The sequence below is a fragment of the Ursus maritimus genome, unplaced genomic scaffold (genome assembly GCF_017311325.1).
Source record: "Ursus maritimus isolate PB19 unplaced genomic scaffold, ASM1731132v1 scaffold_17, whole genome shotgun sequence".
Lineage (NCBI taxonomy): Eukaryota > Metazoa > Chordata > Mammalia > Carnivora > Ursidae > Ursus > Ursus maritimus.
In genome coordinates this window covers 40,363,899-40,391,769 of record NW_024424119.1, presented here as the reverse complement: position 1 = coordinate 40,391,769, position 27,871 = coordinate 40,363,899, and the positions used below count along the sequence as shown (strand labels likewise).

Genomic DNA, 27,871 nt, shown 5'->3' with positions numbered 1-27,871 from the left:
CCACCCAAGGGCTTCCAGACAAAGGCCTCTGCCGGTGCTAGGCCTGGCCTTGGTGGGATGATCCTGCCAGAAGCTTCTCTGGGACCCACCTTGTCCGGAGTCAGGAGGGACTTCACCCCAAAGCTCATGCAGCCAATGAGTCCATTCTGTCTGGGAGAACAACAGAGGCTTGAGTCAGCACCTTTTCGCCAGGCTCTGTCGAGAGGCCAACTACTGAGTACCACATAGGTTTGCCTGATTCACCGCGGTTTACAAAGCACTTGGACCCGCATCATCTCATTTGAGCCTTTCAACTTTGTGAGTCAGGCTGGAGAGGGCTGAGTCTCTCCGTTTCACGGAGGAAAAGGCTGAGGCTCAGAGTGGGTCCCCTTCCCAAGGTCACAAAACAAGTTAGTAGTAAGGTTCTGTGGGAAAGCCATGCACCCTAGATTGGAAAGCAGTACTCCCTCCACCAACCACAGGGGCTCAGAGCTACCCATAGGCTTTGGGGATTTTTATTTTTTTTATTTTAGTATAATTAACATACAGTGTTATATTAGTTTCAGGTATACAGTATAATGATTCAACAACTCTACATTTTTCAGGGCTCATCAAGATAGGGTACTGTCTCCCCTCCCCTTCCCCCACCTCTCCTCTGGCAACCAGTTTGTTCTCTGTGTTTAAGAGTCTGGGTTTTTTGTCTTTTTTTTTCCCCCTTTATTGCTCATTTGTATTGTCTCTTAATTCCACATAGGAGTGAAATCACAGGGTATTTGCCTTTCTCTGCCTGACTTATTTCTCTCAGCATTAACTGTTCTGGTACTGGGGAGATCTGGAGAGCCAGGCCCCACAGGGAATTTCAGCATGCATTTCAGCGGGTTGACGCTCTACAGAAAAGTTATGGGACCTCAAGTTCAGGAAGCTTTTCTCAGGTACAGGCAGGACCTTTGCAGTTCCTGAAGACATTCAGATCAAGGTCCCAATCAACACAAAAATTGCTGAGACTAACTTGACCTGGACAAGTAGACATGAGTCAGGGTCAGACCTTGTGGGGGGTCACACTGCAGCAAGAGGCTGAGTTCAGTCAGATCCTCCGTAGCTAAGAGTAATTCAAAGTTCCAGAAGACTGATCACCATTGAGTCCCAACATCCAATCGGGGACTGACTGATACAAGGCAGCTTTCAGGAATGATGGCATAGGCTAATGTTAATGGAATTCAAAAAATAATCTTGTCACTGGGAGAGAAAAGGAAGTTTACAAATCTGTAGTTTCATGAGAAAGATGCCCACAAAAAATATTAACAATGGTTGTCTCCAGTAGATGGGATTAGAGGGGTTTTTGTTTTCTTCTTTGGGTTTTCAGTGTTTCCAAATTTTCACAGGGAACAAGTACTACTTTTGTAATCAGAAAAGAAAAACAGTATAAAAGTATTTGAAAATACTTCTATTCTACCATAGCTTTCTCTATCCTAGCACTAAAGCTGCTTTTTCCATTTTTCTGTTCTCCTTTTTCTTAGCACATCCCCAACTCAGACTGTCCCAGAGACTGGTTTAATAGCTGTTAATCGAGATACAACATGAGTATTTAGATGGAAGCATAATCCTTCAACATCTGAGGGACCCACATAGAGGAGGGATTGAGCAAAAACTGTAGAAGACACAAGAACAAAGCCAAAGATGGACTGAGCTGCCCAGACGGGTAGTGAACTCCCCGAAGATGTTCCTCCCCAGAACCTGGTCTCGGGCAGCCTGAGTGAGGTTCAGGGGCTCTAGCTGAGGGGGCACCACAGAACCCCCTGAATAGCCCACCCAAGTCCTGTGCCCCAGAGCCTGCTCCCAAGGACCAGACACAGTAAGTCTAAGGTGGGATCCAGACCTACAAGTCCAGAGAAAGCTATCCTGGCACTCCTGCAGGGCACCCGCCGTGCTGCCCCAGTCAAGGACCAGTGGACCAGGTCACTATAAATACATATTGTTTGCATTCTCCGGAAAGGGTGGCAGCTTACCACCTGACGGTTCCAAGCAAAACAAAACTGGCTTCTCACAGGCAGCCAAGTCAAGTGCGGGGTGGGGTGGCCGAATGCTGGGGACTGATCCTGGGAACTGGCGCACCTGCCCCTCAGAGGCACACTCTGCACCTGGGCATGTCTGCCCACCTTCTGTCCCTTGGCTACCGCCCCTGCTCCCTCTCCCTGCCCTCATTTCCTGCAGCCTGGGCACCGCAGCTCCCCCTCTTCCTTGCCCCCTCCCATCAGACAAGGCCGTACTAATAATCTACCTGAAGAGGACAGTGTGCTCACCCCCAGTAAAGCGACCTTTCTACATCCATCTCTCCAGCCCACCCCCAGAAACAAGCACTCCTCCCTCCTGGGAAATGGCCAAGTCAGCACTACCAGCCACACTGACCATCACGAGACGCTGATCTGAGTTGCCATTCCAGCAAAGCCTTGTCAAGACTTCACCAAAGTCCTCACCACCAATTTAATTTTGTTTGTCAATGCATTCAGGGGCAACCCAGCTGGTATCCAGGTGCTCACACTTCCTTGTTGCAAGCTTTCCTATCACACTGGGTATGGCTGTAACTTTCTAAATCTCCAAGCATGATGCTTTAGCTGTAATAAAGGCTGCCTCTCTCCCCTGCTCTTCAATAAGTGGAATTTTCATTCCCTGGGGCTTAGAGAACGCTAAATGGTTAATAGACTCCCATGAGCTTTGCTTCCTGCTAAGGGGCTGCCAATGATTTCATGCTAATTCAGGCCAAGTAAATTGTCACAATTAATGTCCATAAGCAGGAAACTCTGTCTAAGTGTTCTTCAATTAGCTACTCCTTAAGCCTGCTTTTGAAAAATCTTTGGAGGAAGAAAGACTTCTTTTACACGTAATCTGAGTACGGCAATGTACTGGTGGGTCAGCTTATAAACTTGGGAACTAGTCCTCACACGAGAGACTGCCTGAAAATTGCACGAGCACAAAGTCTCAGGGGCCAAGCCTTGGTGACTTCTGAATGCTAAACCCTGAGCTCAGGGCTCCGTGCACTCAGTGAAGGCTTGACAAATGGATGAATCCATCATGCCCGTGGCTGGCTGGCAGGCACTGGGCAAGGAGCCGCAGCATTAAGGAAAGAAGACAAACAGGAATTTAAATAGCAATTCAAGACAGCAATACAAGGGATATCACTGACAGGCTGAGATTGACAGACGGATGAACAGTGCAGGCAACAAATGTTGAAATCTCTTCGAGGGCTGAGATGCTGGAAGAAGGCCTGAAGAGCTAAGCCAGACAGAGGAAGAGGAAGAGCACTTTGGGCAGAGGGAACAGCCAGTACCAAAGGCTCAGAAGTAAGGCTTCATGGCACACTCATGGGGAATAGTACTTGGCTCAGTTACCTTTTGAGCAGAGGGTAAGAGACCCACTACAAAACGAAAATGCATTATTTTCAGGGAATGCATTTTCATTCTCTCTCAGGGGCCTTAAACTATTTCTGTTGCAAGGTTACAGCATGTAATCTCAATTTATTTTTACTTTGATGGCTTAAATCGAACACATATTTTTCCATTCATTTTTTTGTCTTTCCCCATGTCTGGTCACAAGCTTTCTAACATGATGGCACTGTGCTTGGCACTGAGGTCCTGTTTGGGAAGTAGATTAAAGGAGACAGAACACTTAGAATGCCCAGGACAGGGTATGACACACAGCAAGCACACTCTGCATAAATGTTCCTACTCTTCGCATGAAAGATGATGTGTTTCAAGCGTATATGTGTTTTGTTCTTCCTTTAGCGTGGTGTGTGACATTACAATGCTAAGACTGTTCTCTGGCCACAAAGTGCTATGATTGATACTAGAAGCTTCAGTGTGGCCTTCACCATAGCCTCAAACAAAACTTAAATAGCCGAGTTCCACAGCCAACGATATTAAGGAGTTACCGTTCATTGTCAAGAATGATAATGGCGGGGGGCGCCTGGGTGGCATGGCGGTTAAGCATCTGCCTTTGGCTCAGGGCGTGATCCCGGCATTATGGGATCGAGTCCCACATCAGGCTCCTCTGCTATGAGCCTGCTTCTTCCTCTCCCACTCCCCCTGCTTGTGTTCCCTCTCTCGCTGGCTGTCTCTATCTCTGTCAAATAAATAAATAAAATCTTTAAAAAAAAAAAAAAGAATGATAATGGCATTGAGGTTGTCTTTTTAAGCCATCTTTTAGAGAAAGAGATATAGAGGAGATGCGATGATGTCTGGGATTGGCTTTAAAATAATCCACTGGAGGAGGGAGGGGAGAATGCACAGGGGGCATGGATGGACTAAGATTGGCCATACAGTGCTGATTGATGAAGCCAGACAATGAATATATGAAGGCTTGTTATATGACATTCTCTATCTTGGCGTATGTTTGAAAATGTCTATAATTTCTTGAAAATTCACAGAACCCGAAAGCTGAAAGAAATTTTAGTGTCTTTCACTGCATTTCACGGTTAAAACTGAGGCCCAGAGTGGGGAAGGGACCTACCTAAGGTCTCGCAGCGATGCTGGCGTTAAGTCAAATCTCCTGCCCTGAGGCCTGGTTCCCCTCAGCACCCACTCTGTCACCATGACGAGGTGACATCACCCAGCATTTCCCCCAGAACGTCTTTGTAGACCATCTCATCCCCCTAAGGTGAGTTTACAGCCATCGCTGGAAGGATCGCTAGAAGTCACGAAACAGAGGCTTCCCTTTTATCTCCTATCAGTTGCAAAATGTAGCCGCCACACATTCAGCTGGATGATTTATGTAAAACCACATTATAAAGGCCGTGGGAAACAGCCCAGGCCGCGAGGAGCAAGTGTACTGGCACAGTGTGTCACAGAAAGACAATAGCTTTGGAGTCATTTATCACCTGCGTGCGGACGGTCAACTGCGCTATAATGTGGTTACGACTACACAGGTTTGGCGCCACGCTGCCTGGATTTGAATCCTGTTTCCACCACCTCCTAGCTGCATTAGCTCGGACAAGTTACTTAACCTCTCTGTGCCCCTGTGTCCTCACCTGTCAGAGAGTGACAATACTATTACCTATTCATACAGCGTTGTGAGGATTAAACTAGATGATGCATGGAACGTGCTATGCAATGTCCACACACAGTGGACATTCAGTGTTTAATAACCTCACACAAGTCCCTTCACCTTTATAAGCCTCGGTTTCTTCTTCTCCGAAGGGAGGAGAAGTAATGCAGTAATAATGCCTACCTCCCAGGGTTGCTATGAGGATTAAATGAGATAAAGTATGTAAAGTGCCTGGCACAGAGAAGAGTTCAGTAAATGTTTGTTTCCTTGCTTCTGTAATGGTCTTTGATGTTGCTAAGTTGCGTGTCCGTCCTTTGGAGAAGCACAATGAGATTTGAGAGCATTCCGCAGGGCAGAAGCTTCCTGCAATTGCTCTGTCTGTCTGCCTCCCCCGGCTCAGAGGCCTTCTGTCTCCGAGATGAGCAGCACTATGCCTCCCGGTGGCCGGGTGGGCCTCCGTGGCGCTGGCAGCTTCGGAGGGGCCCTCTGTTCCAGAGCGGGCCTGCCCGCGCCTGCTCTGTCCCTCTCGAGCTTTGGGTTGGGACCATGACCATGAGTTCCACTGTGTTTGGTTTAATAAGGAATCTCACTTTCCCAAAATAGGCAACAAGTGGAGACACGGCCTGTGTCACACTGCCCCGCTGGGCGCTGACTCACTTTCCCCCTGGCCTCACTTGCCTTTCCAAAAACCGGGATGCCCTCTGCCTGGCTCGTCCTAGTCTCACAGGAGGGCAGACCCCCATGGCAATCCCAGCGTGGCGCCCACCTCCGGCACCTGTTCCCCTCTTTGCCTCTATCCCATGGGCTCCCCAGACGCCCTCCATCTCTCTGACACTCCTCTTCTGTCTTCTTCAGGCTTTCTGCTCAAGACGGGATTCTGTCCCTTGAGCCTTGTCCCTCACTGTCATCCCAGGCAGTCGCCCCTACTCGCCACTTAACCCATCACCTTAGTGGTCATGGCTCCCACATCCATACCTTGGCACGGACCTCTCTCTCCCTCTGGGCTCTGTGTCAGCAAGGCTCCCCCTACACATCCCCCATCTGGCTGCTCTCCAGCCCCTCCATCTCAGGGGACCCAAAGATGGTTCCCTTCCCTTCCAGGGCATGCTGGTTTGGCTGGGGACACCGCCTGATACTCAGGAATGACCCCTGACTTCACCTGCTGCTCTCATAGCCAATCCACCACTAAGTACCACTAATCTAATCTCCTAAATCTGCCCTAAGTCTGTCTCCCTCCTCTCCGTCCCTAAAGCATCTCTCTCACAGATCACCGCAAGGATTTCCTAGCTCCTCCCCAGGCTTCCAAAGCCCTACCAAGCTCTAGAACACGAATCTGCCTCTCTTCTGCTCAACACCCCTCAGTATCTCTCCACCACCAGCTTCCCAAATACCAAGCTGGCGGCACGAGGTTCCCCCGAGAACTTGTACAAATGGAGATCCCTCAGCTCTGCCTGCGAAGATCAGACTGAATCCATCTGACATGGCTCCTGGGAACGTGTGTTCTTTGCAAGCATCCCAGGGGATTCTGATGCAAATCCAGGACTGAGAACCACTGGCCTTAGGAGGAAGCCCACACTCCAAAGAACACCTACAGAATTTACTGATTCGACTTACACCAACCTCTTCATCTTATCTCTAGCTAGTCCCTACTTTGTACTTGACCGTCCTGCAACACTGGGAGTTTGGAGACCCCTCCCCACTCCTGCCCTGCTCTGCCCTCTATACTTCTTTCTTCTGTCCTTTTGCTTGTACTCCAGGAAGCAGTACAGTGTTGCGAGTGAGACTCTGGGGTCTAATTGCCTGGGTCCCCACCCCAGCTCTACTGCCTACTGGCCATGTGACCTTGGGCAAGTGATTCCCTTTCTTACCTTCCATTTCCTCCTCTGAAAACTTAGGCAAAAACATACTCCCCTTAAGAGTTAAGATTTAATTGAGATAACACACTGTCAACCCCTAGCTTGTAGTCAACACCCAGTAAATAGTCGCTCCTGTTACCAGTATGATGTCTTCCTCCTCACCCATACCTCCAAGTCCCCATCAGTGATCCTCTCGAGAGCAGGAGAGTCTCTGATTGACCCCATGTGTCCCCAGCCTCCAGAACAATGTTGTGCCGTTGCTACCCAGGAAATGGCAGCTGAATGAATGAGGCCGACAGCACCATAAGCCCCGTTCCATGAGAAAAAGTAAATGCTCTATTAAAAGAAATATCCTTCCTTATGAAGGCTAAATAAGGCTCAATTTTAAAAAGCATACCAGCTATAGCATTTGAGATACTAAAAAGCATTAACCCCAAAATATTTTCCCAGTCTAAGCTGGTGAGCAGTTACCACCTGGTTCTATGATGGCTCAACAAATGCATAGCCATAGGGTCCCCCAGGTTCCTTCGGCTGCACCAGGTCCGTGAGCCCCTGCTGCTCACTGCAGGCCATGGCACTCAGTCTAGTTGCTCTTTCCCCCTCTGCTGGGCAGCCGATTTTCCCCCTCACCCAGCACTCCTCCCCTGGGCTGTACTAAACCCCATGCTAAGGACCACAGCCGGCCTCCCGTGTCCCAGGCAGCATGCAAGAGTGGTCTGTTCGGCATCTCGCCCAGAAAAGCTCTGCACTGGCCTCGCGGTAGCCTGAGCCCAGCATCCACAGTCCTGCCTCCGGCCTTGGCTCACGCAAAACCTTCTCTCCTTGTCCTATTCCTGATCTCTGCCCCAAGTTCACAAATCATTTCTTCCCTGAAGCCTTCCTTGATCACCTCAGCCCACGAGGAACTTCCCTCTTCCCATACTTCCTGTTCTTATTACTCATTCAGTCTTTTATTCATTCAAACAATATTTACAGAACATCTGTGTGTTAGGCATTGGGTACAGTGATGACTAAGAAAGAAATGGGCCTATTTTTCTAGAAGCTTCTACTCCTGTGGAACTGAGCCTGTGTATATTGTTACTATAATCTGTGTCTAAGCAGCAAGTGGTGTCCCCTCCTGCAAGCAGGCACCTTGAGAGCAGAATCCACAGGCAGGCTACCTGGCGTCCCCTGGGGCCAACACAGTGCTTTGTTGACACCCAGGGCGCAGCCAATGCTCGATAACATGGTCCTCGGCATCGCGTCGTCATCTGGAGTGACGGGGACTCGGGGGAGCTGCAGCCTCTCAGATTTAGCGTTGCTACTACTACTCATTCATCCAAAGAGCATTAACTGCGTCCCTGCTGCCTGCTGGCCGCCTGGCTGCCACCTGGGGGCCAAGAGCAGGCTGTCCCGTCCAGCTCAGCGCTTCCCCTCACCTGGAGTCCCCCGCCCTATTCCACACGGTGACCAGAAGGCGCTTCTGTTCATCTTCCTCTTGGACGGGACTGCAAAGCAAACCAGACGGTCAGGGTGTTAGCAGGGCCGAGCTCCAGGCTGGACCCACAGAGTCCATCACAGTTGCAAAATTTAGAAATAACCTGAACGCCCATAAGGAGCTGATTAAAGAAACTCAAGCGCCAAAAGCGGGGGGTGAGTATTCACATACGTGAAAGAGTTTACCTTGCTCAGGACAAAAGGGAGGTTACCGCATAATATTATAGAACAATTCCATTTTTGTAAACACCTACACACCCCAAGACATCTACACACCCACACAAATGAAAGACCTGAAAAGAAATAAGCTGAGGCATGTCTCTTTCTTCTCTTTGCTGATCTATTTTTCTACAATAAGCAAAATCAGTTTGAAAAAAAACAAAGAATTCTTAATTTTCACTAACAGAATACCAAATGGCCATTTCCTTCCCATTGGCCCCAGAGTTCAGGGAGGGCGGAAGAAATAATGATGATGATAATAATAATAATAATAATCAGCTGACATTGCATTACACGGTCTCTTTCACAGGTCAGCTCTCTGAGGTTGGTACTCTCATGAGCCCATTTTACAACTATGGAAGCTGAGGCCCGGGGAGGGTAGCAAGTTTTACAGGGCAGAGGGATCCCTCAGCTTGAAAAATTCTTCTACTAAAAGAGAAGGCCTGGCCCGAGGCACGGTGGGAAAACCACCGACTTGTCAGGGCCTGCCAGCCCCAGGCTGGGCACTTGGGTTGTGACAACCAGCCGAGTGATACCTTATCACCATGGACCTCGCTGCCGGGCCCGGTGCCAGGGATGCAAGGACACAAGCGAACGAGAAAACACAGACATCCTTTAGAAGTCACTGTTTTTCAGCTTAGATCTACTTCTAGATTTGGCAAACGGAGCAGTTTCCAGATAAACACTCCTTCCCTCGCCCCTCAAGTGCCCGGTTGCCCCGGACTCTTACAAGAAGAAGTGCTCACGGAAGACGGGCTCTCTGCAGTCTGGGACGGTCTGCGTCTTCTGGCGACGCAGTCGATTATCTTCAGGGATCAAAGAAATCTGGAATTGGAGAAAAGTAAGCATGAGATGATGGCTCGTGGCTACGGAATCACTGAAGCCCAGCAGCTGACTCTGCCCACCCCCAGGTGAAAGGCTTCCGGCGTGTCCTTCACACCGGCCTCCGCAGAGGGCAGACTGCAGTCCTCAGTCAGACAGAAGCCCCGCCGAGGCGCTGGAGTCAGATGAGGGGATAGGGAGCCTGGACAGGGCCCCGCAGCGGGTGACATCGCCAAGGCAGCCACAGGCCCAGCCGTCGATGGGGTGTACTTCAGCCATCTCTGCTCTTCCTCTCAGCACCGGCCTCTCTCCTAAGGTCCCCACAGCTGCTCGGTGCTCCCTTCACCAGAAGCTCTGGGTCAGCCTCTGCTAAGGCCCCAAATCCGTGTTCTCGCCCTCGAGCTGTTCTTTCCCTGCCTCTGCTCCTGCCCTGCTCCTGACCAAGTCCTTGCCCACAGGCTGTCTGCCCAGCCTGGAGGCTTTGGGGAGAGTAGGGAGGGGTGTGTCCCAGCTGCCACACTCTGGGAGGTGCCTGGCCTTTGGTTCTGGCTGGAAGTAGGCCCTCCGCCCTTTGGGGCCTCTGTCTTCACTGCAAGGGCCCAACTCAGATGGATCTTCTAGGCCTCAGAGACACTCCCTTGCATCCACCACCCAAACCTGGCCGTGTTGCTTCTGGTTTTGTCAGGGAGAGGGGTGAAAATTTTGCTTTTCATTAGAGGACTTGGGGTTATCTGTGGACTTCCATCACCCACACGTTCACGGTGCTCACCTGTACAGATGACCAAGGTCAGCCCTAAGATTCCAGCTCTTGCAGGAAGACTTAGGAACCAACCTGGGCTAAGGGGAGGGCCTATCCTAGCGCAGCACCTCATCACCGGACCTAATAAATGCCTACTGGCCAAATAATGAGGTGGTCCCTGCCACCTCGAATGGCCCCAGGCCCACAGATGTGCTGAGACCTGGGGACACGGTCTAGTGACACGACTCCTCACTGCCCCCCACCCCACCCACACCCCCCGCTCCGTCCAGCTCATCATATACCTTCACGTAAGGGTCACAGATGCCAGGCTCTCTGCTCATCAGGGCTTTGCCTTCTATAACTAAAGAGAGAATGAAAATGTTGGGGTGGGTGCATGCATGGGAAGGATTATCACTAGCCCCTAATGTGTGTAACAGCCATTGGCTATGAACCCCCTCTGGTCTAGTCCATCCCCACCATCTCCCACACGCAGGCGGGACCCTCACTGAGACCCTGCAGTAGTCATCGATGCTTTGAATCTTATAGCTGCAAAAGAACATCAAATTTATCGAGTTTAACCCCTTACTTAACGGGAAAGATGAGACTATAGGGGGACCCAGAGATAGTAAGAAACCTGCCCAAAGTCACAGAGCAATCAGAGCGATGCGAATGCCATCAGAGCAGGGTTTGGATCCGTATCTCCTGACTCCCAGTCCAGTGCTCCTTCCTCCACACAAGACTGCCTCCTGGGACGGAGGGGCCAGGCTAGAGAACTTACCCTGCCCCATCGGTTGTGCTGGGGCTGCTGGATGGGATAGTACAGGAGGCAAAAGCCTGGGTCCAGAGACGGGCCCAGGGCCCTGGGTCCGCAGACCAGCACAAATGCCAGCTCCCCACTTACTAGACAAGAGCTTGAGCAAGCGGCTTCGTCTCTCTGCAACTGAATTTGCAATTTTTCAATGGAGGAGTGATAATAATGGGTTAGGGATCACAACATCCACTTCACATGGTAGGTGTGCTGGGTAAATGAGATAATGTGTCTAAAGTGCTGAGTAGAAGGCCTGGCAAGCAAGTAACTGCTCAAGGAAGGTTTGCTAGAGAAAAAATAATAATAAATAAAGGCAAGGGATAGGTGGCTGGTGAGGCACAGGCCAGGTCCTGAACGTACACACCGCCCGTTTGCCTGAGGTCTGCAGAAATAAGACAGAAGCAGAGCCTCTTTGCTATTTTCTTTTCTGTTCAGTGTGGATTGAGCCCTAGGGTTTGGCTTGGACGGGGCTCCCGTAGGCTGAGGCCTGAAGCCTGTGAAGCCAAAGGAGAGGGAGAGAACAGGCTGGAAGGGATGAAGAGCCCTAAGACTGGGGGGAAGCCAAAGCAAACTGTGCTGGACAAATGAAGTGGTGGAGGCCAAGATGCCTTTTGCAAACTCTGTTTGCACAGCTGGAGTCAGGCTCTGGCCCACAAAGAACCCCCCTCTACTGGTCCTTGGGAACGTCACCTTGGGCCCCCCAAGGCCAGGACCGGAGGACCCCAGGCGCCTGCTGGTCTACGCTGCCTGGTGTCCTAGCTACCATTCCTGTGTGCATCCTTCCTCTCGAGGGTGTGGTCACAGGGGGCAGGCTGCCGGCCTGAGGAAACCCTGGGTCTCCCTGCCCCTACCCCCCCCCCCACGCAGGTGCAGCAGACATGGCTGCGGCCTCACTGCACCCCCCGGACAGCCCAGAGTGATGCAGTGTTCTCAGGGCTGTGATAAGGACACAGAAGGGGAAACAACATACTCAGGTAGGTCAGGGGGGTGATTCCTGGAGGGGAAAAAATGAAGCAAAATGAGCCTTCCTTCCTGAGTCTTCGTGATGATGAAGGCAGGCCTGTTTCTTGCAAAATCAGAGGAAGGGTTATTTTTCAAAAGGAATTCAAAAAGAAGGCAGGCGACTCCAGGCACAAGAAACAGTGGGGGCAGAGGCTCAGAGGCATGAGCAAGCATGATGGCCTCAAGGGGGAACACGTAACTGGACAGAAAAAGGGATGCAGGGAGAGTTTAACAGCAAGAGCCACGCAGGCTAGAGAGACAGGCAGGGCAGCAAAAGCCACGGCAGAAGCTCAGTAATTACGTGTGTGCTGGGTGGAAGGACAAACAAATGGATAAATGGACAGTTAAGTGTAAAATCCTCTGGGTGGCACATAGGACCTTCATCGCCTGGCCCCATACTCACTGTGGAGCAGCAGAACCCGGTCCTGGGCATCGATCGACAGCTTCAGCTGACCTAAGGAAACAACAACAGAAGCAACTTCACCTCATCTCCTTGTTGGGTGAAAGATGGGGTAGCAGTAATGAGAATGCTCTTTTGTTCATGTGAAGGGATTCAAAGATCCATACAGTCTCTGGGTTGAAAGGGAGCTCAGAAGCCACTTAGTTCAGCCTTCTCACAATATCGAGAGTCCCTTCTGCGATACCGCCAGCAGTGGCTCTCCACCCTGGGCTTACACCCCCCTGCTAATGGGGAGCTCACTACTCTACAAGGCAGCCCAGGTTAACGCTGGAGAGCTCTCTCTGTTGGACATCTGGAAAAGTTGTTGCATCCACATCAAGATGAGCCCAGATTGAAGAGTGAAGGATCCTGGGCCTTGGTCAGGAGTCCATGGGGGTCAGGGGGTCGAGGGGGAGGTCAGGGCAGCCCCTCCACTATGACAGACAGCTAGCTGTGTTCTGGAAAGGCAATAACAACACAAGGACCAGGAACAAATGATTTGGGGGGAAAGCAAAAGAAAAGAGATCAGGTGTGGGCAGAGAGATCCTTCAAATCCTACCACCAGATCCTACCACCCTCCACCGTTGCAGGAATGCTGACCTCCCTGAAGAAAACCCGACCGCGGGCATACAGAATCGCAGGCCCCCCCCCAGGCACACTGAATCAGAATCTCCACTTTAAGCAGATCCCCAGGGAGGCACAGGCGCATTAAAGGCCGAGGAGGCCCGGACTTGAGCGTGTTGAAGGGCCTCTGAGCATGTTTATAAGCTTGGAAAAGGCCTTCTTAGCAAGACACAAAATACAGAGGCACAAAGGGAAAAGATAGACAACTCTGACTTAAATGTCCATTACAGTTAAAGAGATCATAAACAAGGTTATGAGACAACACAAAAGAAAAATAGACAAAGGTCATAAACTGGAAATTCAGAGAAGACGAAACAGCCAATAAATGTACGAGAAGACGCTCGACCTCACAGAGATCTGGGACATGCAAATTAACCATAAAATGCCATTTTCCATCAATCTGCTTGGCAGATCGTTTGAAAGACAGATAATGTTGGGGCACCTGGCTGGCTCAGTCGGTTGAGCGCGCAACTCCTGATCTCAGGGTTGTAAGTTCAAGCCCCATGTTGGATGTAGCCATTACTTAAAAGTAAAATCTTTAGGGGGAGCCTGGATGGGACGTCTGATTCTTGATCTCAGCTCAGGTCTTGACCCCCAGGGCCACTGAGTTCCAGCCCTGCTTTGGGCTCCACACCACTTAAAAAACAATAATAATAAAATAAAATCTTTAAAAAGAGAGATGGATAATGTCAAATGTTGGTTAAAAATGTGAGAAAACAGGTACTCTCTTACCCTGTGGGAGGAAGTGGAATGGAGGGTAATTTCTGGCAATATCTATTAAAATTCAGTTGTGCATGTCCTTCAACCTGGCGATTCGACTTCCAGGTCACTATCACAGACAAAAAACGCACACCACAAAAAGGGCCCTCCAGCACTGTTTAAAATAAGGACAAACTGGAAACACCTGAACGGGCCATCAGTATGAAAATGGTGAAATAAGCCATCTCTAGCTGTGCTTGGAATAGTAGAAGCTGTTACCAAAAAAATGAGGGAACTCTGTATGTCCTGGCAGGGGGAACATTGTTGTGATAAGTTTTTAAGGGAAACAAACAAACTGCAGAACAATGCAGATGACATACATTTCTGCGTGTGTGTGTGTGTGTGTGTGTGTGTGTGTGTGTTCTGAAAGGATGCCAAATGAAAAACCAGGGATAGCCTCTAGAATTGGAGAGAGGGAAGTCAAGAGGAATTTAAATCTATCACTATTGTTGTTTCAACAATACAAATTAAATGAACTATAGCGCTGCTATAATTAAAAATAAGAAGTGGGGTGCCTGGTGGCTCAGTCAGTTAAGCAACGGACTCTAGATTTCCGTTCAGGTCATGATCTTGTGGTCACGAGATGAAGCCCCAAGTAGGGCTCCATGCTCAGTGGGGAGTCTGCTTGAGATTCTCTCTCCCTCTCCCTCTGCCCCTCCCCACCCTCACTCTCACTTTATTTATAAATAAAATCTTTTAAAAAGTAAAAATTAGAGGCGCCTGGTTCGCTCAGTTGTTAAGCGTCTGCCTTCGGCTCGGGTCGTGATCCCGGGGTCCTGGGATCCAGCCCCTCAACCTGCTCAGGGGAGAGTCTGCTTCTCCCTCTCCCACTCCCCCTGCTTGTGTTCCCTCTTTTGCTGTCTCTCTGTCCAATAAATAAGTAAAATCTTTTTAAAAAATAAAAAATTAAAATTAAATTAAAAATATGAAGAGGAAATGAAAAAAAAAGGGAAGCGGGGGGGGGGGGGGGGGGGGGAACATAACGGAAGGGCCAGGGCTGGAAAGCAGGTGAAGAATGAGGAGTTAGTTTTTCCCCTGGCTTTTCTAATTTTTTTAAAGGTGATATAAAACAAAACAAAACATCAAGTCATCCTCACAGATGCCCAGTGGCCCTTCAGCATGGACAGAAGAGAGAAGGATCATACTCTTCTTCCTCAATGACATGTTGAAAATTTTTCCTCAGTCCAGTGGACTCTTCCTGGAACTCAAGAAACCAGTGAACTCAATCCACCTGGTAGACATGTACTGGGGAGGCAAGGAGGATGGGGGAGGGCCTTCCAAGCTGAAGCAACCCCACACAGCAACCAGAAAGCCCTTGCATCCATGACAACCCTATCTTACAGTCATCAGCCTCTGCTTGATCACCTCTGGTGATGGGGAGCTCACTTCCTGCAATGGGGGCCCTTTTTCTTTTGCAATAACTCTGACTATTCAATGCTCCATCATATATTGAGCCAGAAGTGGCCTCTCAGTACCTTTTATTACCCAGAAATGGTTCTGCTGTCAGTCTACAGGTTCTCTCCTCTAGATCTCAAGTCTGAAGTCCTTCCACTGCTCCCCATGGCACAGTGAGATGTCCTCTCATCATCCCAACTATTTATCTCTGGACATTCCCAGTGAAACTGGGACTGTGGCTGGGCTTGTGCTTTGCTGCTGGCTGGAGGGAGGCCAGGCAGGTTCAGAGAATAGAAAGGAGGGAAATTCTGAGCAGTCCCCCAACTCCTGGGACCTGGAAACCACTTGCTCCTTGCACTTTGGGGGTGTTTAAACTGCAAACCCAGGCAATTCAGACTCCAGAAAACCCTTGTCCAGCTCTTCACCCAGCAGAAATTCCTGCTGCTCTCCCGCCCAGGGCATAGATCTCAGAAGCACGGAGGCCTGTACCAGTTCCAGCCCCAACTACTGTCCTTGCTCTCAGAGCCAGATTGTCCCCCCAGCCGCGAGGGGGGCTAATAACAGAGGCTACTGCACTTGCCAAGCTGTGTGTGGATCAGATAATGCTGGAGGGTGAGGAGGTCCTTGCAGGAAAGGCGCCAAGACAATCTGTGGCATTATTAGCTCAAGATCTGAGCCATTACCACTTTGGGGCCCTCTAGAGATGAGAAATCTACAAAAACTGTGCCAGATCCAGTGTGGGCTAGGAGAAGGGTTTGAAACAGACAGAAATGGCCAGCAGTCACAGATCCAATCTCATGAACCCAAAGGCGATTGTGTTTAACCCCAAAACATTTTTTCTGAAACTATTACCAGTGCAAAGGCAGCTTTGGCCAGAACATATTTGGCTTTCCAAAGCTGTGGGAACCCCTGAGCTGCACAACACCATCACCTACCCGACGGCCCATTCACAGAAATCAGGATGGACAGGGAAATACAAATCAAAACCACGATGAGATACCACCTCCCACCAGTCAGAATGGCTGAAAGTAACAAGTCAGGAAACGACAGATGTTGGCGAGGATGCGGAGAAAGGGGAACCCTCCCACACTGTTGGGAATGCAAATTCATGCAGCCCTCTGGAAAACAGTATGGAGTTTCCTCAAAAAGTTAAAAATAGAGCTACCCTACGATCCAGCAACTGCACTACTGGGTATTGACCCCAAAAATATAAATGTAGTGATCCGAAGGGGTACCTGCACCCCAATGTTTATAGCAGCAATGTCCACAATAGCCAAACTATGGAAAGAGCCCAGACGTCCATCAACAGATGAATGGATAAAGAAGATGTGGTATATATACATAGAATGGAATACTACTCAGCCATCAAAAAATATGAAATCTTGCCATTTGTAACAACGTGGGTGGAACTAGAGGGTGTTAGGCTAAGTGAAAAAAGTCAATCAGAGAAAGACAATTATCCTATGATCTCACTGATATGTGGAATTTAAGAAACAAAACAGAGGATCGTTGGGGAAGAGAGGAAAAAATAAAACAAGATGAAATCAGAGAGGGAGACAAACTATAAGAGACTCTTAATCGTAGGAAACAAACAGGGTTGTTGGAAGGGAGGGGGTGGGGGATGGAGTAACTGGGTGCTGGACATTAAGGAGGGCGTGTGGTGTAATGAGCACTGGGTATTATATAAGACTGATGAATCAGTGACCTCTACCTCTGAAACCAATAACACATTATATGTTAATTTGAAAAGAAAAAAGAAAAAAGAAATCAGGAGGGAGGCATCTCCTAGCACAAATGGTTGCTAGTTCTACTCGACAAACATTAGCCAGGCACCTGCATGGGGCCCTGAGTCTGGAAGGACAGATCTGAATGGCCAGGTGCCCACCCGCAGGAAACCCACAGCCCAATGACTAGGGCAGGAGCATAGACAAGGCCAAAAAGTGGAGCTGGAGCACAGGATGGGCCTGGAGCAAAGACTGACTCGGAAATCAGAGGAGTCTGCCGGCTCCCCTTGCAGGCCTTGCCATGCAGGCCTCCTCGGGGAGAACCATCGTGCCCTCTACCCAGGTACAGCAGAGAAACCAAGCCCAGCAGACCAGACTCAGGCCCAGTGAGGGACACACCCTCCCCCAGCCCATCTGTGGGCTCACAGGTAAGGGCAAAATGAAGAATGAGACCCTACCCCTACCCTGCTTGGCCACGGCTGTCCCTTCTGCCTCCCCCCCTTGGCCCATTCCATCGAATGAATGTGTCTCAAGGGCCCTGAAGTCATCTTGCCCAAACTCCTCAACTGGAAGCCAGAACAGTCATGCCCAGATATGGAAGGGGACTTGCCCTAGGCCGAGCAACCCGGGTAAGGCATCCCCAAATGAGAGACCCGAATGCTGCCCCAACGCCAGCACTCTGGCCTATACACCGAGCCGGTCTTCCAGAGCCACGCCTGTGCACCACTGCATCTGCCAGTGCAACCCTGGGGCTCAGGAGCAGAGAGAGCCGTCAGGCACAGCACCAGGAGCCACAGCTTTGCTCAGAAGCCAAGGGAAGCCACAAAGAGGGCAGGCTCAAAGAAATGTCTCCAAGTCTAAAGAAAGAAACCACTGGGTAAAGAGGAAGTCAACCTGGGGCCTTCAGCTGATCTAAGTAACCAAGCCCCTCACCTGCCCCTTGAATCTCCGATCTTGTCATTATCCCCACGTTCTGCCCAGGGCCAGGGAGTGGTCTATGAGAGTGCCCAGGAACGTCCAGGCTCAAGGGCCTGGAGCCATTCTCATTGGGTTATTCAGGGGCCCTGGAGAGGGCACAGCCCTCAATTCCCATGCAGCTGCATTTGGGCACTCCGTCTGCGAAGGGAGGTGGTGATGGGGACCCAGAGAGGCTGCAGAAGTATGTGGGAGTCAGGGCCCAGAGACAAAGGGAGGAGAGATAGGGCCACATGTGACAGGAAACATACTGGGTAAGAGTGAGCTTCAGAAGGCACAGAGAAGGCACTGAACCCAGATTCTGCTCGCACAGTACTTAGGGGGATTCACACTCACCAGGCCCCGTAGAAAAAAAGGGCATGGAAGCCAGCTCAAGAAACTCAGTCTGGCAGACCTTACCCTGGAGAGGACCACAGGAAGGTGAACGATGACTCTCAGGACACGGCCAGGGAGGGGCGTACTCAGAACTCAAAGCAAGAAGATGGGGGCTGCACACCATAGCTGGGCTCAGGGATCAGCAGGAACATGTCCTTGAGGGACCTCGTGGAGCCCTGGGGTATGCAGAGAATACATCTACAAGGGAATTGCCCGGCTGGCATGAAGCAGCAGTCATCTCAAAACCCAGTTCGCCTCAAAAGCAACTCCCCATTTAGAGCTATCATGTGTTGAAAGCCACAGGAAGGGGGATGATGTCAGGACAAATGTACAACGGAGGCTGGGTCTCCCTGGAGCCTGGCCAGCCACCAACACTCACAGATTTCCCCTCCATTTGTGGGGACGAGTCTGTACCCCAAGCTGTGTGTGCAGGAGAGTGGGAGGGAGCCAAGCAGCTACCAGGCACCCCTGTCTCTGTGATCCTGGGCTGCCTGACCCACAGGGCAGCCTGACCAAGGCTCAGAGAGGGGTATGCGTGTTTACCGATCTCACTTTCTGCCCTCTAAAGGAGAAATGGCAGGCTGCAGGGGTGTTGGAGAAATGGGAGCCATCCAGCTCTGGGGATGCAGCCCTGTGGAGCCTTTCAAGAGACTGTTCTTTCGAAGACGGAGAATGTTGAGTTCCCTTTGGAGAAACAGCCTGGCTTATGCTGGTGCCTGCTGGTGGAAGGAGGCCTGCAGAGCCCAGGGGGCAGGGGGCTGCAGTGGTGAAATAGAGACGATGACGGGTCGTTACGACTCCTCTCTTCTGACTCTCCACTTCCTGTGCAACCTGATATTAAATGTGGCTCCCCAAGCTGTTTTTCCTTCCAGGAATAGATTGCTCTCGCCAGCATACGTCGGCTAACCTCTTGGCCGCAGAGACCCTGAGCAAAAACCACCCAGCAAAGCCATTCCCAAATTCCTGACTCACAGAAACCAGGAGATACTGAATGTTCGGGGGGTTTTTAAGCCAATAGGTATTGGGGTACTTTGTTATGAAGCAATATATAATTAATATAGACCCCTATTGCCCTCCAAAGCCAGGTGACATAAACCTGAGCTCAATGCTGGGACAATTTTTCAATTTTTAAAATTGTTAAGAAAACACAGTTCTAAGATAAATCACTGTATTATGACTAAGGAAAGAAAAGGCCTTCCATTTGTGAGGTCCTTGATTGTTCTCCCTAAAGAATTGCGATACATTCAAACCGTACTCATTACCAATTCAACTGTAAAATCTGGAATTGTCTCACAGTAACCCACAGACAGCCCAGCACGTTCATGAAAATGCTTCCCCCGCAGAGCAAATGGTTTTCTTTTACACACATTTGTGTACAATACCACAATATATAGAAAATTCACCCTATCCTTCCCTTTCATGATGTTCCTTTAGATTTTATTATGACTTTAATTCCAAAATTGTCAGTTTCACCACATTTTATAAATGATTCTCCACGCTTACCTAATTCATATTACAGACTTCTTCTTCATAGTTAAATATGCTATGTTGTAATAATGAGCACCTGTTACATCCTTGCTGATGGCTTTAAGCCACACCATGAAGTCAGTGATTTATTTTCATTATGTCTTACAGTGTGTCATTTTTTTCACTATCACAGTTTTCCAGCAGAACAAGTCTAATACAGAAAACACGAGGGAGGGAGCCCAGAAAGAACTATGAGCAAAGCGTGGGTTTTGGAGTCCGTAAGACCTGGCTTGGATCCTGGGTCTGCCACTGATAATACTGAATCACTACATCTTCGTCTCCTCATCTGTACAATGGAAAGAAGACTCATACAGTTCTGGGAGGGTTCTTGTAAAACTGAGAACTAACGTACGTATGTGGAGGGCCTGGCAAAGAATAGGCACTCCCACTGACAGGACGAAAGGCAGGATGGAGGGAAGGAAAAGGGAAGGAAGGATGGAAGGGCGGAAGGAAGGGAGGGAGGGAGGAAAGGAGAGGAGATGAAAAGAGTAAAAACGACTCAGAAAAATTAGAAAACACAGGTAGGGGACTTCTATTTCTGGGATGACAGGCCCACAGAAGAAATCTAGAAGAGCTGGACAAAATATTAAAAGCAGCTTTTTGGAGATACAAGACAGAGAGGAACTACAGAGCAGGCTCTGGGGGGAGGGAGGTCCGTGGAATGAAGTTTAATGTTTTCCTGGGCTAATTCTCTCCTTGGGGTGTTTTCAAATTCCAGAGAGATGACGGAGAAGCTGAGAGGCTGAGCAGAGTTTCTGTCTGCCTCACAGGGCAAGAGGAGCAGGAGTGGGAGACCAGGGCCGGTCAAGAGTGGGATCCTTCTGAGCCCTGACCTTTTGGGTCAGAACCCTAAAGGGTTGCTCCTCAGGAATACATGAGCCGTGATGAGATGCAGTTCAAGAGACCGCAGCTCAACCTCAGATAATCCCAATCCCCAACATCAGAATTATCCCAGATCGTTGGTGACCTCAAGCACCTGACAGAAGCAAATAGCTTTTTTAAAAAAAGATTTTATTTATTTATCTATTTGAGAGAAGAGAGAGAAGGAGCGTGGGGGGGGGGGGAGAAGGAGAAGCAGGCTTCCCACTGACCAAGGAGCCTGACAATGTGGGGCTTGATCCCAGGACCCCGGAATCACGACCTGAGCCAAAGGCAGACGCTTATCCGACTGAGCCACCCAGGCACCCAAAGCAAATGTCTTTTTGAAGGAAGAGATCATCCTAGGTCTGCACCAAGAAGCAAAATAACAACTCTGTGCCTGCCGTTTGTAAGAGACGCAGCACACCTGGAACATAAAGAAACAGAAAGACTGACGGAAATAAGATGGAAAAAGATACGCCAGGCAATGCATTGTTAACCAAAAGAAGGCTGGGTAGCTACGTTAACATCAGGAAAAGTAGACTTTCTCTGCACTAGAAATAAAGAGAAAGCTTCATAATAATAAAAGTTTCAATTCACTACTAAGATAATAGTTCTAAACTTGTATGCTCTTACTATTGCTTCAAAATATATAAAAGTAAGACAACTCTAATGACAAAGAGACAAATGTACAACCACAGGAGGAATTTTAACACACCTCTCTTGGTAACTCATAGAACAATTTGGGGGTGCGGGGTGGGGGGAGATCAGCAAGGATATGGAACATTGGAACAACATAATTAGCAAATTCGACCAAAACCTGACACAAAGGACGCTACGCCCAACAACTGCGGAGCTTTTCAAGTACACACAGAACATTTATAAAAACTGACTGTATCCTGGGCCATCAGAGGACCGAAAGGATGCAGAGTATATTCCCTGACCAAAATATGAAACAAAGAATAAAAATATTACCAGAAAACCCCCACTATCTGGAAATTAAGAAACACACGTCCAAATCACCTAAAGACTTGAGAAAATAGGACTATGAAAATCAGAAACTATTTTGAACTGAATGATAAAGAAAAAATCTGCATGTCGAACATGAGGTTTCTGGATATTGGCAATCTTGACCGCCCCCCACCTCCACCCCATGAAAGTTACACAGGTATAATGCTTTGTGATGAGTCACTCAACCGCATGTCATTTGGGGGGACACTTTTCTGTGTGTTATATTTCATAATAAAAAGGGTTTTAAAAAAATAGAGCGGAGCGGCGCCTGGGCCACTTAGTCAGTTAAGCATCTGCCTTCAGCTCAGGGTCCTGGGATCAAGCCCCACATCGGGCTCCTTGCTCAGCGGGAAGCCTGCTTCTCCCTCTCCCTCTGCTGCTCCCCCTGCTTGCACTCTCTTGCTCTGTCAAATAAAAAAATAAAATCTTTTTAAAAAAATAAAACAATAAAAATAAAACAAAAATAAAAAATTGAGCGGAATTGGAAACAAGGCAAAAGGACTCTTGACAGGCCAGAAACTGAGAATTTCTAAATGCTCCCAAGCAAACAGACCCCAAATGACAGGAAAGCCAGTAAATGCTGGGCCAGCAATGATGGGCCCCTGAGAAGTTGTTGGAGGGGCTTCCCGGCCAAGCCCAGGGCCTGGCCCAGGCTCTGAGCCGCACGGCCAGCCAGGGGCAGCTGGCGGGGCCAGATCCCAGCCTCCAGTTCAGGGCCTGGCTTCTCGCTGCCCCACACGCCAAGCAGCAGCCTGGCATCCGTTCTACAGAAAACGCATTTGTCATCTCTGGAAGAGTTGGGTTCTAGGCCCGGTTTACATACTCCGCTCTCCTGAAGCCAGAACACTTCCTTAGAAGGCAGCGTGTGACAACTAATAATGTTACTTGAATGTGCCTCTTACTGGGGGACAAGGCGTTGTTCCCGTGTACACACACACACACACACACACACACAATACATAAACCTCGAAGTATACCTACAGCACTCCCCCTGGACGGAAAACAATTTTGTCTCCTCAGAATTCCAGAGATTCTGGAAATTTCGCTCCCTTTAAATGTTTGTGCTCAGTAAGCCAGCAGCTAGGCACCACTTTCGGCTGGTTCTATCAGAGCAAAGCGCCCTCCTGAAGGCCAAGGGCTACTTGCCAGGCTTGGGGAAAAGGCAATGAACTGAGGTAAACTTAGCAAAGACCTTCATGTGAAGGGAGTTCACACTGGCTACCGAAGCTGACTGAATCCACAGCTTCCAAACCTGGCTGATCATCAACATACTTCCGTGGCTTCTTACAATGACAGACTCTCAGGCTCCTCCCCAGACTTATCAAGATCCTAGGAATCTATGGGTTGTTTTCTTTTTAAGATTTATTTATTTATTTTGAGGGAGAGAGAGATAGAGCAAGGGTGAGAGGCAGAGGGAGAGGGAGTCTTAAGCAGACTCCATGCTGAGCACAGAGCCCCACACGGGGCTCGATCTCATAACCCCGAGATCGAGACCTGAGCCAAAACCAAGAGCCGGACACCTAACCAACTGCGCCACCCACGCAGCCCAGGAATCTGTGTTTTTAATAGACTTGTCAGGTGCTTCTGCCAAGAGACCAGGTCTGGTAACCACTGATACAAATCTTCATTCGTGAGCAGACAAGCAAAGACCGCTCTGCATGAAGAAAATCAGCAGCCTGAAAGAGGGACAGCATTTGTCAAGGCAATAAAATTGAAGCAGGAAACAGGGCAGAACTTTCCAGTGTCAATCTGTGTCCTCGGAGAGACCTGAGAGGAGACTGTGTGAGAGCAGGAGGCTCCCCACCCCACCAGGTTCCTGCCTGCCCGCGGCACACTCAGGTCACAGTCACTGGTTCCAGCAGCAACCCTCCCCGATAACCATCCGACCCAGCCCTGAGGCCACGGCGGGGCGAAGGATCCAGTTCCTGCTGGTCTGGACACTCCCCGACTTCCCAGATCTGGCAGGATGATTAATTCAGTAGAAGAATATGGACTGACACTAGGAAACAGTCACACTATACCAGTAAGGAAAAGAAATGGATTCTAAAACTGTACATACAATACGGTCTCGATTCTTTTCAAATCATCACATACCCCTACATACACAGAAATACGTCTGGAAGGATATAAACAAAATATAACTTGACAACAGTCTTTTCTGAGGAGTCAGAGTACAGGTGATTTTTCGCTTTCTTCTTTTCACTAAGTTTTCAACAATGAAGCCATCTTACGGAGATAACAAGGAGGAAAAGACAATGAACTGTATTTTTACTTTTAAACCAGGACACAGCTAAGGTAATAGGGCCTCATGGCTCCTTCACACTCTTTCCTGACCACCCCAACCCCACCAATTCAGGTCACTCTGGAAACCTTCCTTGTCTGGTAGACTCCCACATCCCAGTGGGGTTAACAAGAACTGCTTCTAAGGGTTGGGGGGATTCAATGAGATAAAGCACTTGACACAAGGCATGGCCATGGTAAGTGCTCAAGAAATGGTGGCTACCTCCTGACTCCCATGGTTACGCTCAACCAACTAGACCAGTGAAGTCCAGGATGCTAGATCACAGGCCATTGCTAGTGGCCAAGCCACTGCTTTCCTATTGCTTCCTCTGCTCCTAGAGAAAAAGGCAGTTTCTGAGGAGGCAAGTGTGCTGATGGAGGTAAGGCTGAACACAGGAGAGCCAGAACGCCGGGGAGGGCCTAACTCCTGGGCTGTTCTGTAGTTGAAATCTGGGCAAAGTCCTGTATGTTGCAGGACTACCCAACCTTTATAAAGAAAGTTGTATATAAACTTTAAAAAAAGAAAAAGGTACGGGACACGTTGTCTCAGAAGGCTTGAGCTCGGGTACCAAGTCTCGCACTGGCTCACTGGGAGACCTTCCTCTCTCTGGATCTCAAGCCTCCACAGAGGAAATACTACCGGCTCTCCACAGGGAGTTGCAGAACCAGTGAGGAAACAGAGCTGTGAAGGGCTGTGCTCTCGGACAGGGCTCTCATCGCTATTATGGCTACTTGAAAGGCTGGATTGGCCCAGACCCTTGGGGCAGCTGCGGCCCTGCTGTTATTTGGGGGAACCCAGGCGAGCTAGGAAGGGGTTTGGGAGCAGGGGCCTACTGCCTGTTTCTTTCTACCTCAAGCCCCCAAGCAGGCCCGCGACCCTCCTGAGAGCCTGGTCACTCCTGGAGAAGAGAATTCTCCCACATCTGCTGTGGGTCAGATATCCACTGGAGCAGTCACACTGCAGCTTCCAAGGTGAGCCCACAAGGAGCCAAGGCCACCCGGGCTCCTTCCGCACCTGTCCTGTCCCTGAACCAAAGGAAAGAGGATGGAGGAAATCTCCAGATGTAGTAACAAGGCCGTGATTCAACCCTGAGCTGCTTGCTCTGGGGAAACTCTAGCGGTGCAAACCAGGTCTCTGAAAGATGAACCAGGTTGTGATTATTCCAGCCAAGTGAGGCAAAAGCAGCTGCACTTGGCCCCCCTGGCCAGGCAGCAGGTGGTGCCCGCGGCTTGCTCAGCCTGAGCCCCCGGGCCCTGAGGCCCCCCTGGGCACCCGCTGCTGCCAGCCGCACCTATCACGGTGGGGTGGGTGGGGGCGGCCCTTTCCGGGGCGCTGGGAGGAGGGTGAAGCCGCCCTGGCAGCCAGCCGTCGCGGGCACTTACCAAAGGTGGTGAGGTAGAAGGACAAGTCCGGGTGGGCGCGCCGGCTCCCGAGGGAGACGCGGTGCAGGGAGCGCTCCATGGCGGCCCCGCTGCGGCCGGCCAGGACCGCCAGTAACCCGAGGCGTCTGTGTTGCTCCCCCGTAACCGAGGCAGCAGGTTCACCCGCCCCCGCCCCGCGCCAGTGTCCCGGAGGCGGGAGCGCCAGGCCGGCTGCTGCGCGCGTTTGAATGGGCCGGCGCGCCGGGCCCTGATTGGCCCGCGCCCGTTTGAATGGGGAGGTTTCCACCTGACCGATCCGAAGCCGGCCCCGGGGGAGGAGGTGCCCGCGCCGCAACCGCGACGGCGGCGGCCGCAACTGCAGCCGGGGTGGCCTCTCCTCCGAGCTCCGAAGGTAGTCCTCGCTGAGGAGACAGAAGGACCGGGCGGCCACAGCAGGGCTCCTGGCTCCCGGCTGGAAGTGCCAGCCCCAGGTGAGGCCCGCGGCCGCTGGCGTGCACGCAGGCGGACTTGGCCTGCTCGCCTAGCTCCCCCAGCCAGCAATTAGCCAGGTTTGTAACATGCTTTGAAGCTCAGACCTGTAATCACCGGACCCAAGCAAGCGCAAAGGAGCATTCCCCTGGCCCAGTGCAGTGGGGTTTGGAAAAGTGTTCATGCTCGGACTGGCTGCAGCCCCTTCCCAAACTCTGTTCTCTCCATCCGCCTCTTGAGCCTCCTCTTGGATGGGAGCAGCCTGGCACAGGTCCAGGCCAAAGCAGCTTGCTCCAGCCAACCTCACAGCCCCCCATCTGCAGCCTGGCGTGGTGGAGCGGAGCGCAGGCCCTCAGCATCTGAGGGGACAGAAACACATGGGATGCAGGGAGGGTAGGCGCTTTCAGTCTCCAGAGCCAGGTGTCAGGAGGCAGAGCTGGAAGGGAGGTCAGTCCCTGCACTGCTTTGTCAGCAAACATTCATGGGACACCTCCTGGGAACAGTTTCACACCAAGACATCTGCTCTGCAAATCTCTGACTGTTGCTGCTGTGGGAGGGAAAGCTGCTGGTCTTATGTAAATCTAAAAATGGGAGGTGTTGGAAGTTGCCAGATGGATATCTGGCTCAGGGATCCACTCAAGACGAGGTTGGAGGGTGCAAGAGAGAAAGTGGGGAGACAAGTTATATGTACTGAGTACCAGGGGCTGAGCTGGGCAATTTACACGCATCATCTCATTTAATCTTCATGGTGATCCTAGGAAGTATTAGCCCCAGTTTACCAGAGATAAATCTGAACCTCAGGCAGAGAAGGTAGGTGACTTGTCCAAGGTTGGCAAAGCTGAAATTTGAACCCAGGCCCGTCTGCCCCAAAGGCCAGCCTCCGTCCGTTCTTCTTTGCCCTCCATCCTGCCCCATGGCCAACAGCAAGTGCAGCTTGCAGACTTGCCTTCTTGAAGCAGGAAAGGAAACCTGAAGCCACAGGGCCAGCTGGCTACCAGCAGGGAGAGAAGCTAGAGAAGGAGACCTGAAATCAGCAAACTAGTGGTCAAGTGCAAATGAGTCACATAAAGGCCTGTGGATTGTTTGAAACCTGGCACTTTATGAAGCCCTGCTTTGCCCTTCCCCCAAAGCTCATACCGTGAACACTGCCCATAGCAGGAGCGAGCCTACTCCCCTGGCCCCAACCAATGACAGGTGGACATACCTGCACCCTGGACTTGAGCGTGCCTGATTCTCCTCCTGGCTGGGGGAGTCTGCGTCCAGGCGTCCTTTCTGGGTGGGGAGGTATGCTGGCCCTGCCACTCCATCCATCCAGGGATAATGGGCAACCTCAGGCTCAAACCACAGGATGCAGAAAGGACACTGAGGCTGGAGGTGTTCTAGACCTGCAGGAACAAGATGGGAGCATGAGTTAGGCATGACCCGAGGACACCCCCCGAGAGGGGTGTTTATTCCCACTAGGAGTTAGAAAGCATAGCATTCTGGAGCCAAGGCAAAGGAAGGTCCACAGGGAAAGGGAGAGTGATGTGCCCAAGATGGCAGTGGCCCCTTCCCAGCTCTGCCAGGGACCACTGTGGAGCCTGTACTGGGGAAGACAATCTGGGCTCAGGAAGCTGTGAGCAAAGTGCAGACACACCCTCAGGAGGGTGGGACCCAGAAGAGCAGGACAGAGCTGCGGATCTGAATGTGGCCTGGAGGGAAAGACTGAAGCCCACACCGCCACCTCCCCCCCACTCAGGATAAAGGCCCCCTCAGCAGCTAACCTATTCAGTTGGGAGAACCCAATGCCATTCCGATCCCGAGCTGACCGCTCTGGTGGCACCGTCTCCACCACCTTCACCATCAACAGTAAGGCCCCTTTACTTAGAACACTGGACCCTTCCTTCTCTTAAAGAGGGAGGTCACTCTTTTCTCAGAAGAGGGAGGGCAGAAGTGAGTGGGAACCTGGGCAGAGGCGCTGCAGGAAAAATGGCCTGTTCACCCACACTACTGTCCAAAGGGGACATCCAGAAAGGGTCACGGTGATGGCCCTGCTTTCCCCAAGAAGGCAGATGAGTCTGCTGACCAAGCCTGTCTTTCTGACAGGCCCTGAGCACTCTAGCACCCCCGGGCTGT

At 50.6% G+C, this 27,871-nt stretch overlaps 1 protein-coding gene across 1 annotated transcript in view; it reads right to left on the bottom strand.

Annotated features, from left to right (window-relative positions):
- Positions 1–27,652, bottom strand: part of RGS3 (regulator of G protein signaling 3) — a 115,840-nt gene extending 88,188 nt beyond the window's left edge. Inside the window, exons 1-6 of the mRNA XM_008707996.2 lie at positions 26,961–27,652; positions 12,342–12,392; positions 10,431–10,489; positions 9,298–9,392; positions 8,291–8,359; positions 90–150 (exon numbers count right to left, since the gene is read on the bottom strand). Of these exons, the coding sequence (XP_008706218.2) occupies positions 90–150; positions 8,291–8,359; positions 9,298–9,392; positions 10,431–10,489; positions 12,342–12,392; positions 26,961–27,063 (438 nt within the window). The 5' untranslated portion in view covers positions 27,064–27,652. The remainder of the gene's footprint in view (positions 1–89; positions 151–8,290; positions 8,360–9,297; positions 9,393–10,430; positions 10,490–12,341; positions 12,393–26,960) is intronic.
- Positions 27,653–27,871: the final 219 nt, after the last annotated feature.